At 41.8% G+C, this 19,597-nt stretch overlaps 1 protein-coding gene across 1 annotated transcript in view; it reads left to right on the forward strand.

Moving 5' to 3' along the window:
* Positions 1-15,993, forward strand: part of LOC311236076 (alpha-tectorin-like) — a 58,658-nt gene extending 42,665 nt beyond the window's left edge. Inside the window, exons 21-25 of the mRNA XM_084323672.1 lie at positions 3,181-3,347; positions 5,288-5,536; positions 9,135-9,294; positions 11,178-11,274; positions 13,249-15,993. Of these exons, the coding sequence (XP_084179798.1) occupies positions 3,181-3,347; positions 5,288-5,536; positions 9,135-9,294; positions 11,178-11,274; positions 13,249-13,343 (768 nt within the window). The 3' untranslated portion in view covers positions 13,344-15,993. The remainder of the gene's footprint in view (positions 1-3,180; positions 3,348-5,287; positions 5,537-9,134; positions 9,295-11,177; positions 11,275-13,248) is intronic.
* The last annotated feature ends 3,604 nt before the right edge of the window (positions 15,994-19,597 follow it).

Genomic DNA, 19,597 nt, shown 5'->3' on the forward strand with positions numbered 1-19,597 from the left:
ACACTTTGATGTCAAGTAGGGGGCCGCAAAATATCATCCCGCGGGCCGCAAATGGCCCGCGGGCCGCGAGTTTGAGACCCCTGGTGTAGGCCATGTACATTTTCAGTTTGTGACCCAAATAGTTGTGGACCCATAGTAGAAATGGTATCATATGTCAAGTCAAAGGTATATTCAGGGATGTAAAGTACTTGAGTAATTGTACTTTGTTACAATACTTAAGTACATTTAAAATGCAGACCTACAAAGTACAAATCTCACAGGTCCAACTATTTGAATTAGTACAGTACATTGGTTTCTCTGGCTGAACTAACGTTAACGTTATTAATCCTGCGGCCGCGCTTTATTTAAAAACAGCCAATAAAATCCCCATCAATGGAAAATGAACCCGGCCATACCCATGCTGATTGGTCCTTGTGCAAGACTAGATAGCGGGGATCTTTGATTAAACACCTGCTATCAGAAGAATAGACAGTCAGAAAAAAAGTCTTTACTTTTACTTTTAGTCTTTACTTTTAGTACTTAAGTACATTTAAAAGTAGAAACTTTTTACTTTTACTCAAGTGTGTCTTTAGCTAGATACTCACGATTTTGAGACGGTACCCATATTTCACTTAAAAGTATAATTTCTGGGTATTTTCTACACCCCTGGGTATATTTTAGGCAAAACATGTTTTCCATAGCATAGCTACAATAAAGGAAAGGAGGGTTAGTATTAGGGATGGACAAAAGTCAATAATTACTATTCGATAGTCACTGGGAACTATTAGAATATTAATTGACCCCCCCCCCCCACACTTAATAGTGAATGTGAGATAATCAGACAAGCGAGCTATACTAGGCTTACTAGGCTGGGCTACTCTGCTTCACATAATAATAACAATAATAAATAATAATAACAACAATAACAATAATAATAAAAACAACTATAATAATAATACTTAACTCATTGGCTGCCAGCTATTATCCTTATCCTGTGGTAGCTACTACCACGCTGTAAACGATGGGAGTTAGTCACCTTGTTTGTAGAGCTAAATCTATATTCTATATTATAGCCATGGATACAATACTATAGTCATTTGACATTGAGTTTCTTCCGGTCAAGATGCAAAAAAGAGAAACATTTTCCATCCATACGTTCCTGTGTTATACCGTGGTGAATATAAGTATGGTTTTAGATCCACAACATATGGATCGGAGATATCTGACACGCTTCAATGTAACCGGCAGAACCGTTCGTATTGCCCGACAAGGAAAAATGTAACCCGATACCTGGGGCTAGGGATGGGTATGGTTAGGATTTTATCGATACTACTACTCTTATCGATACTGCTTAACGGTTCGGTACTTTATCGATACTCTTATCGGTTCTTTTAGATTTTTTTTTTTTTTTTATGTATACATTTATTATTTGAACGGCTTAAGGCCATATCTGTACTTGATGTTTGTTTGTTGTGTTGCATATATGAAATAAACTGCAATCAAATCAAACCCCCCCCCCTCTTAAAAACAAAAACCTGTGTTTAACCTAGCCATCACCATCAACATCATGCTAAAACTGTGAAACAAATGTCCTACTCCCCTAAAGAAAGAAATACATAGCAAACATGACTCAGTTATCCAATAGTGCTGCTGCTTTTTATTTTGTTAAAATCTTTTAGTTAATAAGACTAAAAGACTACAATATGACTACAATGATTTCATGACGGCTTCCTGTCCTTGCGTTTCCGGTTTCCGGTGCTATTTACGGAGATTTTTAACGTCACTTTTTCAACAACAGATTGCTGCTAATTAAACACTTCATGGAAACGGAGTAATGTTAACGTTATGTCGAGTTCATACGTGTAGTGTAGTATGAACTCGGCATAACATTAACGTTAGTCCATTTCCAGTGTTGCTGCCACCGTTGCATAGCAGATGGATGGTACTCTGTTAGCTCTGTAGCTAATCCGCTCCTAGACTACCGATAGCAGTATCGATAACGTCGGAGCTTATCAATACTCTGGTTTTTTCTAATTTAGTACCGGTTCCCATTTAGAACCGGGTTTTGGGGGGCATCCCTACCTGGGGCCGTCCCACATAGAAAGATACAAGGGTAGAAAGGGTGTTCTATACCGCCGTCTAGCGTGATGCAGCCAGTATTGCACCTAGGCATTCTCAATGCGATTCCCAATGTTAATGCCGAGTCAGTGGGCCTGTAATGAATAGAAATATTGAATAAAAGAAATAACGATCAAATAACGAGTATACTCGTTGTTGGCGTCCAACGATTGGCGGCCAATAACGAGTATAATCGTCATTGGCGGGGAATGAGTTAATAATAATACATAACAATAATAATAATAACAATAAAGAATCCTAGATAATAATAATAATAATTATAATAATAATAATAATAATAATAATAATAATAATAATAATAATAATAATAATAATAATAATAATAATAATAATAATAATAATAATAATAATAATAATAATAATAATAATAATAATAATAATAATAATAATAATAATAATAATACTAATAATAATAATTATTATTATTATAATTATAATAATAATAATTAGGGCTGTCCGTTTATCGCGTTAATTAGATTAATTAATTACACAGCAAATTATCTTGTTATGAAAATTAACTAAAAAAAAAACTAAAGAAAAATTATACTTTTTTTTATTTATCTCATTCATTCCATTCCATGGAATTCATTCCATTCCAAACTAGAATACACATTTACAGACTTTTTTTATATGGTCCATTTACATGTTCTTGGTATCTGATTCTATAGGGACATCTATGGATCTCAGGGAATGTATTCCCAGTGTCAGAAATACTGTGTCTGTTACTAGGCTTGAGTAAATTGTAATGAACCAAATGAGAATATCAATAAAAACCATGCTAAAATTGACCAGACCTGAAAAATCTAAGCAAATTAATAAATGGAAGATGATTAAACAGAAGGTTTTGCACAGTACTGAATTCTGCCATCCGGACACATGCAATTTGAAATATGATTATAGAATATCAGGCATAAAATGGTTATGCGATTAAAATGCGATTAATTAGATTAATTAATTACAAATCCTGTAATTAATTAGATAAATTTTTTTAATCGCCTGACAGCACTAATAATAATAGCACATGGCTCCTTTATTCCTTGCGTTTTGCTGTTTTTCCCACAGAGCAATGGGACCCACTTCATTTACCAGAACGTCATCCAGGGCGATGTGGACACCCACGGACACCCGAGCATCATCAGCCGCCAGAGGGACATCCACCTGCGCTTCTGCTGCGTGTATCCCCTGACGCAGTCTCTCTCCATGAACATTGGCATCAACCCGTTAGAGAGGTGAGAGCTTCATATCCCCTGTGCCAGTCTCTCTCTGAGAGAGGTGAGAGCTTCATATCCCCTGAGCCAGTCTCTCTCCATGGGCATCAACCCCTTAGAGAGGTGAGAGACAAGCGTCTCATGTGGCCTTCATACACCCCCCACCCCACCCCATCATTGTCAACAGAGGAATCTCTGATGAAGTACATAGCTTAGTCAGAACCCGCACAAACAAAGGTGTATTGCAGTTGTAAAGTTAACCCCAAAATCTATCTAAATCTAAACCGTCTTTAAAGGAACATGCCGACATTATGGGAAATGCACTTGCCGTCTTCTCCAGAGTCAGACAAGTAGATATCAATTGTTTCTCTGTGCGTTCAGTAGAAAGCTATCTGGCTGCAACCTAACCTAGCTTAGCACAAATGAAATGAAGCGGATATGGACCACTAGCCTAGCTTAAAACTCTGGGAGACAGCTCGGCTAGCTGGTCCATATTCCGCTTCCATGTATTTGTGCTAAGCTAGGCTAGCTTGCAGCCGGATAACTTTCTACTGCACGCAGAGATGAGATTAATATCTATCTTCTTGTCTGACTCTGGACTCTTTAACAAGCAATGTAAGCAGCACTTCATTTATTTACCATTACTCCAATTTACAGACTTTAGATAATTAGGTTTGAAAACACTGTTTATTTGAAAACGTCAAACAGACTTACATGGTTCCCTGTTGCAAGGGTTCATGTAATGTAATGGGAAACCTGTTTGTGTTCAGAGCAGAGAGATTAGATCTAGCGTGTGACTCGCTGTCGACACAAACACAGGTCCCACAGCTACAGAGCCATGGAGGCAGAACACTACACCGTTTTCTACCCAGAAGACAACACTGCTTCTTCCCGAGTAGTCTAGTGACTAGTGAGAAACAATGTATGTTACAGGATTTCAGTGATTATGTCCCTTGTTTGTTAGTGAAATGCATAAGGTGTCATAGGGATGGGCATCGATTTTCAAATAGTCGTTTTTAGTTTTATGTGTGAAAAAATTAGTTTTATGTGAAAATGTTTGTTGTTTCACTAAGCTCACACATTTCAAGCATCATTGATGTAACTTTCAGAATGAATGCTTTTATTCCCGGAAGATACACCAGCTTGGTCCGCTAGCGTTAGCTGTTAGCAATGGCAGCAGCCAGCTAGCTCGCTTGTTTTAAGTAAAAACTAGGGATGCTCGATATTGGCTTTTTTACCGATACCGATATACCGATATTGTCCAACTCTTAATTTCCGATACCGATATCAACCGATACCGATATATGCAGGGGTCCCCCCCCCCCCCCCCCCCCCCCCCCCAAAAAACGAAATAATTTCAGGTAATTAACATTACATATCTCTTGTTGTGTAATTAACACAACATTATGCATACTTTGACAATAAATAAAATAATTATTTGTTCTTACTTGCTTGCCTGGGTAAATAAAGGTTAAATAAATGTAAAAAATTAAAAATTGAAAACCGATACCGATATTTTCCGATATCAAGTTTTTATGCCAATATCGGCCGATAATATCGGACATCCCTAGTAAAAACTAAACCATATGTTGACGTGGGGCGGGGCGAGGTTCAATTAGTATTCAAATAATTCCCAGTGACTTATCGAATAGCACATTTTGTTTACTAACCAATGCTAGCAAATTAAAATCAACAGATGACTTTATTTGACTGTGTCCAGTAAACCCCTCACCATGACCAAGGAGCTACGTCGTACATGATCTTAAATCTGAACCTGAAACCTCATTCAAGTTCAAGTTTTGTTTTATTTGTCACATTTAAAAACAATAAATGTTTTTATTTGTACAAAAAAATGCAAAGAAACTGCAAAAATGAGGTAGAGATGTAGTGCAAATCTACCGACTATAGAGTTGTGCCTCTGAATCCTAATCATACCGTGTCATTGTCGTCGCCACCTGTAGCCGCTTGACCAGGAAGCTTCCGTCGGGGCTGGGCCACTACAGCCTGAGGATGGTCGCGTACCAGGACGCCGTCTTCCGCCACCCGTTCAGCGGCGCCAACGTGGAGGTGGAGGTGGACCAGAGGCTGTACGTGGACGTGAGTGCCGTGGGCATCGACGGGCAACAGATCTCCGTCGTCCTGGACTCCTGCTGGGCGACGCCCGTCAACATCCGCAACCACCCCGTGCGCTGGAACCTCATCGCCTCAGAGTAAAGAGAGTTTCACTGTGTTTTAGAGCGTCTGTTTCTGAAACAGCAGAGAATATTCAGTACACGATCACAATGTCTCTCTCAGGATACTGTCCTGTATACTGTAGCTCCTGGGGTTGTAGTTGTAACCCGTGTGTTACGGCTGCTGCATTGTGTTCTGGTGCGTGTGGTGGCATTAACCAGGCAGGAGGCAGTAGGGGAGACCGGGGCACAGTGGATCAGAAATCTAATATTTCAGCATTTTTCCTGGCTTGATGACAGCATGGTTCTGGTCTACTGTGGAATTGATAGCAGAATATGTTCTCTATAAAACATGTCTATCATATCCTGCCAACTGCCAAATATGAGATGCTGAGATGGGGTTGAATGTAAAAATATATTTGATCCACTGTGCCCCAGTAACGGGGTACAGTGGATCGCTACCTGGGGCACTGTGAATCAGTCCAGATATTATACATTATTTTTCTGAAACCAGATAAAGCATGCAATAGTATGGCACAGATTGATATAATATATATATATATAGTTATATTTGGAATAAAAAATAGTTAAATTGAGGAGTTAATATTGGCGTTAGTCAACAAACAAAGCAACCTCCTTTTACCGGGGCACAGTGAATCACTTAAGAAACCCGAAATTTTACATTTGATGGTACAAAAGATTACCTTTCAATTCTTCACAAAAGTGTGTTGCCTGGAAATTAAACACATTTTCAGATATGGATTAACCAGAGGCACACACTGATGACATCATCAAGGCATTCCTGTGTACAAGTTTCTATAAATAGCCACTGATCCACTGTGCCCCGGTCTCCCCTACTGGGTCTCAGGATCTTTTACTGGAAGTCTGTGTGACATATATCCAATGTACAAAAGCGTTAGGTTTGGTGTGCAGTGTGCACTAACTTCTTTTCACCTTCTCATTTGCATCCAGAATGCAGTGTTACAAATTACACAATTATCATATATATTGTGTTGAGCAAAAACAAAATTCTATTCCATTAACAATCTTAACCAAATGATTAACCAAGACCCATATTATATCTCTATAACGAATGTGAAAATAAAACACATCATAATCACAAACAGTAACATTAGAGTAACATGTAACCCTGCTGTATTATAATCACACCAGCCAGACTCTTTTAATTTATATAGCTAAACTGGTGTGGATTAGCTACACTGTATAAGGCTATTAAACCTACAGCCTTTCATTTCACAGTAAAATCATATAAAACGTTTTCAAAAGAAACAGACACAAACATCTCCATACCTGTGTGACATATATCCAATGTACTAAGCGTTAGGTTTGGTGTGCAGTAACTTCTTTTCACCTTCTGACAAACACAAGAATGACAAAAACGTCAGCTGTGTTTCAATACACGTAATGAAAAAGAGCGCGAATGTAACAATGAGTTATGCTAGGTACCGAAGTATAACGTTAGCCCATCAAGCAGGCCCGGACTGGCCATCGGGACGTTCGGGACGAATCCCGATGGGCCAGAACCAAAGTGGGCTGGTCCACTTTTTTTTTTTGATGGTTTGACTGGCCCATTTAGTCCACTCCGATCGGCCCACTTTGGTAGGGTAGGGCTGAAAAAGTTTGATGTAAAAATGAAAATTGTCACAGAAAGATGCTTAAAAATGATTAAAAATAGCCTACTAGCAGTGATTTCAGTCATCTCCCAGGCTACATGGTCTGTACGGTGGGCCGGTGTGTGGGCCGGTGTGTGGGCCGGTGTGTGGGCCACTAATGTGGGCCGGTATGTGGGCCAGTGTGTGGGCCGGTAAGTGGGCCGGTGTGTGGGCCAGTGTGTGGGCCGGTGTGTGGGCTGGTGTGTGAGCCAGTGTGTGGGCCGGTGTGTGGGCCGGTGTGTGGGCCACTAATGTGGGCTGGTGTGTGGGCCAGCAGTGGCACCGTCAGGATTCAATTCCATACTCTGCATGCTCGCTCGCACAGAAACAGTCCGTCCAGATGGCCTGTTATTTTTCTACAACGGATTTCGGCGATTTGCGAATCTGACATTTCTGGTCATGTGACATGTACGCCCAATCGTGGGACCGCAAGTTTCTACACTGGTTAGGCTTAGGCGCTCGTTCGAAGTCGGTTAAGGTTAGAGTTTGTCTTAGAGCATGGCGATAGAACGCCTGCCCTGATTCCGACGGTTAAGCTTAGGCACTCTTTCGAAGTTGGTTAAGGTTAGGGTTAGGGTTAGGGTTAGGCGATAGAACGCCAGGTGCTTTGCAGGCTGTTCGACACGGAAATGGGCAAAGACACAGCTCGTCACGCTATTGGGCGCACATGTCACATGACCAGAAACGTCAGTGGCCAATCAGATTCGCAAATCGCCGAACTCCGTTGTAGAAAAATAGGACGCGGCCAGATGATGTAGCCTACACAGCGCTCTACTACAGATACACTACCCAGAGCGCAACAACACACATAGGTGACAATAGTGTGTGTGTGTGTGCGCGCGGGCCGGAGCGACTCTGAACGTCTCAGGCTGAATTTGTGTCCCCTAGCCTATCCGTGACATAGAACGAGAGAAACTCAATGCCATTTGGAGCATACCATAGCGTAGCCTAATTCTCCTAATTCTCTGACACCGTCGCCTATTCTCTGACAATATAAGCCTTCAGAGACGTTTTTGGTTGTCCTTTTAATGAAGGAATACCCTCCAAATCAGAACACAGCCCTGGGGGGACCCGATGCTCAGGGTGATGGTGTTGGAGGTCTGACCCCCCACCCTGACCGCCTGGGGCCTTTCGCTCAGAAAGTCCAGTATCCAGGCGCTCAGAGCGGAGCTCAGACCCAGCTCGATCAGCTTGTCCACCAGTCTGGTGGGGACTATGGTGTTGAACGCTGAGCTGTAGTCAATGAACAACAGTCTCACATAGCCCCCCTTCTGGCGGTCAAGGTGAGAGAGGGTGCTGTGCAGTACTTGGGAGACCGCATCATCAGTGGACCTGTTTGGCCTGTATGCAAATTGCATAGGGTCCATATCACTGGGGAGGGAGGCACAAATGTGATCCTTGACCAGCCTCTCGAAACATTTCATGGCCACAGAGGTGAGTGCCACCGGTCTGTAGTCATTGAGACCTGTTGGGGAGGGTTTCTTCGGTACAGGGATGATGGTAGACATCTTGAAGCAGGCAGGGACCACTGACTCCGCCAGGGATTGATTAAATATGGCGGTGAACACAGGGGCTAGCTGGTTGGCACAGGACTTAAGTATGCGTCCTGTTATACCATCTGGGCCAGCAGCTTTGCTGGTGTTCACCTGCATAAATGCTCTTCTCACACTGTGTTCCGACAACGAGAGAGCGTACCCGCCCCCCCCACGGTTGCCCCCTCCACAACAGCCGGCGCGCCAGTGACGTCACTAGCCGTCTACACCAAACCAAGCGTAGAAAGAGTTGAGTTTGTCCGCGAGAGAGGCGTCGTCGCTCCCCATTGAGGGGGCGCTGACTTTGTAGTCAGTTATTGTCCTCAGTCCCCGCCTTCCTCACTGCCTTGGTAACTGTAACCCTCCTCACTGCCTGGTAAATGTAACCCTCCTCACTGCCTGGTAACTGTAACGTCCCTGCCCGTCCCCCAGATGTCCTAACCCGGAGGATACCACGGTGGACGTGCTTCAGAACGGCGTCTCCACCTCCGCCCGCTTCTCCTTCAGGATGTTCACCTTCACCAACTTCTCCAACGTCTTCCTGCACTGCCAGATCCAGCTGTGTCTGTTGCACCAGATGGACTGCACCGCTGTACGTACTAGCTGTGTGTGTGTGTGTGTGTGTGTGTGTGTGTGTGTGTGTGTGTGTGTGTGTGTGTGTGTGTGTGTGTGTGTGTGTGTGTGTGTGTGTGTGTGTGTGTGTGTGTGTGTGTGTGTGTGTGTGTGTGTGTGTGTGTGTGTGTGTGTGTGTGTGTGTGTGTGTGTGTGTGTGTGTTATGGTTAGGGAGTGAATGTAAGTCTATGGAATGTCCCCACAATGTATGAAAATGTGAGCTGCACACTCACACACACACACCTCAATCTCAGATTGTACAGTATTTCACATGCATGTATGGTCACTAAATGCAACATACATAATGAGTACACATGTCTCTAGATTACATTACCTAGATTAGATTACATTACATTAGATTACATTACATTAGATTCAAATGTATTGTCATCATACAGCACAAGTACAGTACAACAAAAAGGTTTGGTATCCAACGAGAGTGACAATGTAACAGTGATATACAATGTACGGGTGATTAAACTGGGTATTAAATATATAAATGAATGCTAATCAGATGTATGTACAGAGTTGTAGTATTAATATGTACAGTGATACAGGTATAAAGACACTATGGTAGTAAGTCATACTGGCCAGCAGTATAACTAGTAAGAGTAGGTAAGGGATATGTACAGATATAGATATGGTATCTACAGATATGTAAAAGGAATATATGCAGGTATGTACAGACAGATGTGGATAGATATATGGTAAGAATAAATATATACATTGTGGGGCGGCCGGGTAGTGCAGCGGACTAAGCGTCTGTCTACCACCACAGAGACAGTGGGATCGAATCCAGCTGTGGTGCTTCCGGGTTGGCCGACCGTCCATACTAACACAATTGGCAGTGTTAGAGGCGTGATTTTTTCCCGTAGCCTCTGTGAAGGAACACGCTCTTTGATTGCAGCGAAGAAGAAAAAGATGCTCTCAGATTGGCTAACTCTAAGCATAACCACTTCGAAAGAGGGCCTAAGCATAACCACTTCGAAAGAATGCCTAAGCATAACCACTTCGAAAGAATGCCTAAGCATAACCACTTCGAAAGAGGGCCTAAGCATAACCATTTCGAAAGAGGGCCTAAGCATAACCACTTCGAAAGAGGGCCTAAGCATAACCACTTCGAAAGAGGGCCTAAGCATAACCACTTCGAAAGAATGCAGAGAATATGTACAAGGCGGAAGAGACCCTTCGGAGCTAAACCAGTCAGAGAGGGTATTTTCTTCTTCGCTGTACGCGGTCTAGCCAATCAGAGAGTGTAGTCGGAAACAGAGGCTACGGAAAAAAATCATGCGTGTTAGAGGGTGGGAAACCCGGCGAGGGTGGGTCCTGGTCGTTGTAAACAGCGACTCCTACAGTTCGGTCAGGGCGCCTGCACAGCAACGGGAGGATCTAAGAGAAGTAGTGTGACCTTCCACACGTTACACTCTCCCAGTAAGAGTCCGCGCTGCCAGGTGAAAAGAAGCGGTGGGCTGGGTACACATGTGTCGGAGGAAGCGTGTGATAGTCTCCGCCCTCCCGGACCGACGGTAGGGGGTAGAGTGCGCAACGACCAGGAAGGGGATTGGGAATTGGCATAACGACTAATATTAGGTGGGAGAAAAACGGAAAAAAGTAGGAGGAAAAAGATTAAAAAAAAAATATATATATATATATATATATATATATATATATATATATATATATATATATATATATATATATATATATATATATATATATATATATATATACACATTGTATATGGTACATACAGCATTATTGTACATGCTATCAGTTATATGGGGTATATATGGGACAGATATATATGGTATATATATATATACAGTCACAGCTTGAAGTTGTCCCTGTGGTTTCCCCTCCAGCACTGTTACCCTGGTTACCACCAGAGAGCTCGCAGGGACCTGTCCTTCCATGACTCCACAGCCCTGTCCATGGGCCCACTGGTCTTCAGGGGACCAGGTACAGCTGTCTGCTTTCAGAACACATGTCTTCATTTCATTTCAAACCTTCATTTCAACTCCTGAGACACTGATGACGGTTTCCCTAATTTTCAGTGACGACAAGCTCACAAAACAAGAGACGGTTTATCAGCAATTTCAATCAATCAATCAAATCAAATCCTTTATTTAACCAGAATAAGCATCATTGAGATTAAAATCTCTTTTTCAAGAGCGATCTGGCCAAGCAAGGCAGCAGAAAGGTTCAACATAAAAAAGAACATCACAATAAAATACAGATAAAACATTCACAGCGAGATCCAATTTCAGGCAAGTTATCAAACAGGCAAGTTATCAAACACAGTTGCACTGTCCGAGGGAACTGAATTTGTAGGTTTTTAAGATGGCTTTAAATTCTCCGAGGGTGACCAGTCCTGGCAATTTTAGGTCCTCTTGTAGCTTGTTCCAGGATGAAGGAGCAGCATATTTAAAAGCCCTTTTTCCCAATTCAGTTCTCATATAGGGAACATCCAGTTTCAGAGCATCTTGGGAACGAAGGGCATACTTGTAGTGCACAGAAACACGCTTAGGTATGAGGGAACCAGCTTAAGCAGAGCTTTGTGCTCATTTCATACATATAGACACAATAAATAAAGGTAAACAATAACAAATCAGCTAAGACAGTTACAAGTCGACACACTTCATTTAATGTAATTTCAAACCTTTATTTAAACTCGACAGGCAACTGAGGTTTCCCTCATTTACAGTCACGTCGAGTGTAAGTAGAGAGTTAAGCTAAGAAAATGGCATATCAAATCACACAAAATATTAAATCATAACAATAAGACAAGTAAGGATAACAAATCAATTAAAACATGTACAACTTGATTAAGAAAGGTTGGAGATGAAGGTTTTAAACTCTGCAACAGGGGAGAGAATCTCAAGCTTTAAGGACTGTTGGAGTTCATTCCATGAGCTAGAGGGGCATCATAGCCAAATTCAGATTTACCCTGTTCCGAGCAAACTCAGGGGACCTTAATAAGGACCAGCCAGTCACTAGAACAGGTTCCATAGGTTCCAAAATTACATTCCAGTAATGAGGTAGTATAAGGAGGTAGTTTACCAATAAGGGCCTTAAAAATTAACCAGTGTTTGTTGCACCTCTCCATCAGCGAGGACAAACCAACCTTCTCATAAAGGACACAGTGATGAGTGTTGTATCTATCATCAGTGATGAATCTGAGGGCAGAGTGATAGACAGAGTCCACGGATTTAAGGGTTGAGGCTGCAGAATGCCTATAAATCAAATCACCATAGTCCAGGACTGATAAGAAAACGGCTTCATTAATATTATATTCAGTGACTCAATGTTAGAACCAGAGTTGTACCCTTACTGCTGACTTGTCGTACAGAACTTTAGCTATACTAAATGTAAATGTAAATGCTCTGAAAAGGGTAAATCAGCATTTTGCTATGACGCCCCTCTAGCTAGCTTGAGATTCTTCCCTATGGTGTTGTTATTGTTTCCTCTTCAGGGTGGGGGTCAGTGTTGTCATGGTGTTGTTATTGTTTCCTCTTCAGGGTGGGGGTCAGTGTTGTCATGGTGTTGTTATTGTTTCCTCTTCAGGGTGGGGGTCAGTGTTGTCATGGTGTTGTTATTGTTTCCTCTTCAGCGTGGGGGTCAGTGTTGTCATGGTGTTGTTATTGTTTCCTCTTCAGGGTGGGGGTCAGTGTTGTCATGGTGTTGTTATTGTTTCCTCTTCAGGGTGGGGGTCAGTGTTGTCATGGTGTTGTTATTGTTTCCTCTTCAACGTGGGGGTCAGTGTTGTCATGGTGTTGTTATTGTTTCCTCTTCAGGGTGGGGGTCAGTGTTGTCATGGTGTTGTTATTGTTTCCTCTTCAGGGTGGGGGTCAGTGTTGTCATGGTGTTGTCATGGTTTCCTCTTCAGCGTGGGGGTCAGTGTTGTCATGGTGTTGTCATGGTTTCCTCTTCCAGGTCCAGTCCTCACCAGAAGCAGTGCTGCTCCAGCTCAGCTCATCTCCCTGGTGACCCTGCTGCTGAGCTTCCTGACCGCCGCCACGCTGATCTAGGACCAGCAAGGACAGTTGTACACACACACACACACACACACACACACACACACACACACACACACGCACACACACACACACACACACACACACACACACACACACACACACACACACACACACACACACACACACACACACACACACACACACGCACACACACACACGCACATACACACACACGCACATACACACACGCACACACACATTTTGAGTGCCTATCCTTATCATTAGGGCACAAGTATCTGTTTTATTACAAATGCACTTAATTTGTTAGTTTTTTGAATATATAGAAGGGGAAGGCTTTATGTTTGATGTGTTTATGTTTGATGTGCTGGTTGTGTGTTCGGACACCCAGTTGTGTTATGCCTCCCGAAAAGTTCAACTTATGTTTACAGGGTAATCTAATTTCGTTTGACATGAATCTCTCAAGGAGTAAAACTTAATCTTGTGTCTTGGAACTGCAGAGGTCTACAGCAGCTTAGAAATGTTAAGCAGGTCATGCATAAAATTAAAGATATGGAGGTAAAGATGGTGTTTCTATAAGAAACCCTCCTTTTAGAAGAGGACAATAAAAAAATAAGGAGGAGATGACAAGGTAGTATATTCACGGCATCTTGTTCATCCCGGGCCAGAGGAGTTATGACTCTCATACACAAATCAGTCCCCTTTCAGGTGAAGAATGTAATCAAAGATAGAATGGGAAGATATCTAATAGTTCAGGGGTCTCTGTTAACTATAAATTTAAACATTGTAAACGTATATGGCCCGAACATAGATGACTCAAAGTTCTACACAGATTTATTCACCCTTCTCTCAACACTCGCAGGACAATACATTATAACAGGGGATTTCAATTGCACGTTGGACCCCAGTGTGGATAGATCCACAGGTGCGGATCAAACGCATAATAAATGTAGAACAGTTATCCTCCATTTCATTAAGGAATTGAGATGATTAGATATATGAGAGAACAGAAGCCACATGCTAGAGCCTATTCCTGCTACTCCGCGGTGTTCCAGACATTTTCAAGAATTTATCACTTTTTTGTTTCCGCAGAGTTGCGTTCCAAAATCCACAAAAGCTTCTATGATATCATTGCGATCTCGGATCACGCACCATGCGGTTTGGTATATACAGTAAAGACGATAAATTAACAAAATACCCATTTAGATGGCATTTCCAACAGATAGATGACTACTTTGACATTAATACTACACAAACAATCATTAGTTATACAGGTTAAAAATAAAAAAGGCAAGGGCAGAAAGATTAGAATTTGAACATAAAATAAAGGGGTTAAGTGTTGAGATAACGATTCTTCAAGAGAAAATAAATGAGAATAGTAACCCCCAACTGGAAAGCGAGCTATTAATATCGAGAATATGAAAAGTTATCGGCATTCAGGGCTGCCATGTAGCCTACTAAGACTAAAACAAACATTCTATGAACAAGGTGATAAGTCAGGTAGATTGATTAAGCAATTAGAATCAAAAACGTCAATCACAACCATTACTTATAAAGGATAGGTTGTTATAGAATAGACCCAATGGATATTAATGAAGCCTTTAGATGATTTTATGAAGAACTATACGATGCCAAAAATGAAAGTAATATGCTAAAAGCATGTAACTTCTTAGAGGAGTTACCCATACCAACTATCCCCAAAAAGAATAAAGAGGAACTAGATCTGTAAATTAATATGGAAGAGATACAGTAGGTGATGCAATCGACAACATGCAATCAGGGAAAAGAGCAGGCACAGACAACATTCCAATAGACATTTACAAAAGAAATTAAGATAAATTGCTAACACCAATTTTTTTAAATGTTTTTAGAATCGTTCAAAGATGACAATCTACCGCCCTCTATGAATAGTGCCTAAATTATTCCACTACCAAAACCAGGTAAACCCCCCGATAAGTGTGAGAACATGAGGCCCATAAGTTTGTTAAATTGTGATTTAAAGATTATATTGTAGTGGCTACTGAGTCATAATTCACAGGGTTCTAGCCTACATGGAGGGACTGTTGTGTTTACTACATCTCCTGTGATTCTTAGCGGGGGATGACGTAGCTTAAGCTTTGCCCTTGGATCTTAGGCTAGCAGAGTCAGTGTCCTCTTTTAAGTTACTTTTAAAGACACATCTGTTTTTTAAATGTTTTTCCCAATGTTATGGGTCTAGGTCAGCTCTGATTGCATAAGGCAAGCTATTTCATCAATCTGCCTACAAATCCTGTTTGAACGTTTTTTTGTCTCTTTTTCTCTTGTTTTATTTTCTATTCGATTTTTTCGCCTTTCCTGATGTTTGCTGTTTGCTGTAAAGCACTCTGTAACTTTGTTTGGAAAAGCGCTATACAAATTTAATTCATTCATTCTGTTGAATATAGAGGGTGTATGTATGGTTGTAACTGACTGTAATTGCTCTCTACTGCCCTCATGACTGCATGTATATCTGTGTCCACCGGAGGGCGCTGTAGGCGGAGCGTCTACTGTCTACACCAGGTTGGGACTATATAAACCTTGGTTCCCTCCTACTGTTCCTTCTTCTCACTTCTGCCCCTCCAGGAGAGGAGATCATATGTGCTGCTGTATTATGAGACAACATGATAAATAAACCGCTGCCAGCAGAGCTAGGCCAAAGATAGAATACCATGCCTCTTGTATACATTATTGTCGCCCCATTGCCAAATCTGTTAACACATTCATTAAGAGAGACGAGTGAATATGGAATGCAAGCGTTGTTAGTGCGACAGTAGAGTGTGTAATAAATCTGTTTTGTTTTGCATCGGAAAGCGACTCCGTCTGTGCTATTATTACTGCACTCCTAGCTACAATATGTAAAGTACTGGCAAGACTTCTACAAACAGTACTACCAAATATTATCAACCAAGATCAAAATGGATTTATAATGGATAGGCAAGGCTTTCACAATGTAAGAAGGGTACTGAATTTCATCTACAGGTATTTTAATAAAGAAGCACCAGACTGGGTCTGTGGTTAAAGGCTCTTTCTTTCAACTAAGGCTCCTGGCAAAGGTAACGCCCTACCTATCTCCCAAAGACCTGGAGAGGGTCATCCATGCGTTCATATCGTCAAGGCTGGACTACTGTAATGCTCTATATGTGGGTCTCGACCAGCTCTCCTTACGACGCCTGCAGCTAGTGCAGAACACTGCTGCACGTCTCTTGACTGGCACTAAGAGGCGTGAGCACATCAGTCCAGTGCTAGCTTCCCTGCACTGGCTCCCTGTTCGTTTCAGGTTTGATTTAAAAATGGCTTTGTTTGTTTTTAAAGCCTTAAATGGTCTGGCCCCTCAGTACCTAGCTGAACTTCTCCATGTTTGCACCCCAGTTAGAGCACTAAGGTCATCAAATAAATTACTTTTAGATGTCCCAAGGTCTAGGCAAAAAACAAAAGGTGACCAAGCCTTTGCAGTGGCTGCCCGTAAATTGTGGAACAGTCTTCCATTACAAATTAGGTCTGCTCAGACCCTAGAAAAGTTTAAGGCTCAGCTAAAGACTCACCTATTCTCTTTGGCGTTTTGAGGCTTAGTAAGCCATATATCCCTGGTCGTGTCGTGATTGTTTTTAATGTATTGCATCTTCTGATTTTGTTTATACTGTATTTGTAATTTTTTGTATTTCTTAGATTTTTTATATTGTTTTAATGTATTGCAGCTTCTGGTTGTGTGTATACTGTATTTTGTATATATATATATATATTTTTTTTTGTATTTTTCAGTTTTTATATTGTATTTTTAGTATTTTCTCTGTGTTATATTGTGAAGCACTTTGGTACAACTTCGGTTGGTTTTAAATGTGCTATATAAATAAAGTTGACCTTGACCTTGACTTTGACCAGACACTAGATGGAGAAAAGGCCTTCGACAGGATCCAATGGCCCTATCTGTTCAAAGTTCTAGAAAGCTTCGGGTGTGGGAACAACTTTATAAAATGGGTCCAAGTAATACATAAGAACTCTACTGCGGAGATATTAACAAATAGGAATATCTCAAGGCCAATAAAGATCAGTAAAGGTTGTAGACAAGGATGTCCGTTATCTCCCTTATTGTTTACGTTAGAGATAGAGTTTCTAGCAATAAAAATATGCACACACCCGGAATATTGTGGGGTGGCGGTAGGTCAGACAGAACATAGAATTTCCCTATATGCAGATGATAAAATTGTATACATGTCAAATTTAAATAGATCAATCCCGGCCATGTTACAGTTAATAAAAGTATTCGGCGATACCTCAGGCTATAAAGTGAACAATATGAAATCTTCTATATTAATACGTAATGCATATGAGAGAAGGAACCCTATCCCTGAGGTAGTCCAATTCAATGTCGTGGAACAATTTACGTACCTAGGGGTGCAGATCATGCCTAGACTAGAGCATGTGGCTGACGCTAACTATGAACCCCTGTGATGCTTCAAATTAATGAGTCAATTGAGAGATGGATGTCACTGCCAATATCCATAGTTGGGAGAATAAATATACTAAAGATGAATATACTGCCAAAGCTACTCTACCTATTCCAAAACATTCCTCTGCCTCCACCTATAGACATCTTCGCAAGATTAAGGAAAGCATTTATTTTTTTGGTCCACTTTTTCTCCTCCTTTTCTATTTTTCTCCCATCCCAATTTCGCTGTGCCAATTCCTCCCTCCCCTGTCTTGAACGTTGCTCGCATATGCCCCCCACTGGTCAGTTGTAGGGAGGATAGAAGCCTTGCATCACGTGTCCCCTCCGATACACGAGGAGGCAGCCTGTCCCATCTTTTCACCTGCCAGCGCGGACTGTCATTGGCGAGGTGTAACGTGTGGGAGGCTCACACTACCCCCGCCATTTCCTGTCTCTGCTGTGCAGGCGTCCCCCAACCGACCTGTAGGAGTTGCTGTCCACAACGTCCAGATTACCACCCATCGACTTCCACCCGCTAACTCTGCCAATTGAGTTAGTATGACGGCCGGCCCAAGCCGTAGGCAACGCCGACAGCCGGATTCGAACCCGGTGTCTCTTGCATTGGTGACGAGCGCAATGTCCGCTGCGCCACCCAGCCGCGGCTAAGGAAAGCATTTTTGAGATTTATATGGAATAACAGGAGGTCAAGACTGCATCTGACTTTGTTGTACTTAGCATATGATCGAGGCGGTTTGAAATGCCCAAACCTAATGTGGTACTACTGGGCTGCGCAACTGAGGTTTATTATGTTTTATTTTTCACCAGATAATGTTCCTCATTGGACTGAATGGAATCTCAAGGTCTGAAATAAACCCCTTCCACAATATATGTATTCAGATACAGTAAGAAAACTACATAAAAAAACTAGAAACCCAATAGTAAAACATGATAAAGATATCGTATGATGTAAAGAAACATTTAGAAGAACCACATCCACTGTCAGAGTTTAGTCCGTTGTGGGGTAATGAGTTTTTTGCTCCAGGCAGAGCTGATGCATCATTTAAATTATGGGCCTGTGAGGGACTTAAAGTAATCCAAAATCAGTATTTGCCAGACTCAGATACCATGATGTCTTTTGAGGAGTATGTGGCAACGTCGGTCTCCATTGGCCAGCAGCGCGGGTAAGCCATCTAGTGTTATATATCTATGAGTATAAACACTGTGACGCGCGTCATATAATAATTCCGTTCCACGTCCGGAATATGCTTTTCAACTTGCGCTCTTGTAATACTTGCACTCTTGGATACTATACTCTTGCAGAGTTGTGGTCAATAGAAAATATGCGCTCCTTGAGCTCACTCCCTCTTTCCGTAAACTGTCAACACCTGTGAAAAGGTGAATGAAATCCCACATGAACACTCCTATAGGGAGGTGTAGTGGTGACGTCATTGCTGTTTCCGGCCGGTCCACCTCGCAAAATTGCAACGTATTTCCCCATTGCCCATTTCTAAATCGTCTCATTTAAAACAAATAAAGCATGAACATTTGCATGTGTACCTTTCTGTGCATGCGTATTCATCCACAATCTATAGCTCAACATGAAAATATTCGCAATTAATCGTAAAATAATAATGAGGCAGAATTGTTACAATAGCCGATAATCCATTTTCCCAATGATAAATCCCTATACGGGTGGACCTCGTGGGCGGTTCAAAGTGACGTCAGACTACACCTCTCTATTGCCGCCAAACCCCAGTGAACACGCCCACCACCTAAAGTGACAGTACAACTAACCATACAACACCATAGATTAGAGCAGTGGTTCTCAACTGGTCTAGCCTCG

The sequence above is a fragment of the Notolepis coatsorum genome (genome assembly GCF_963971535.1).
Source record: "Notolepis coatsorum genome assembly, chromosome: 10".
In the NCBI taxonomy this organism is placed as follows: domain Eukaryota; kingdom Metazoa; phylum Chordata; class Actinopteri; order Aulopiformes; family Paralepididae; genus Notolepis; species Notolepis coatsorum.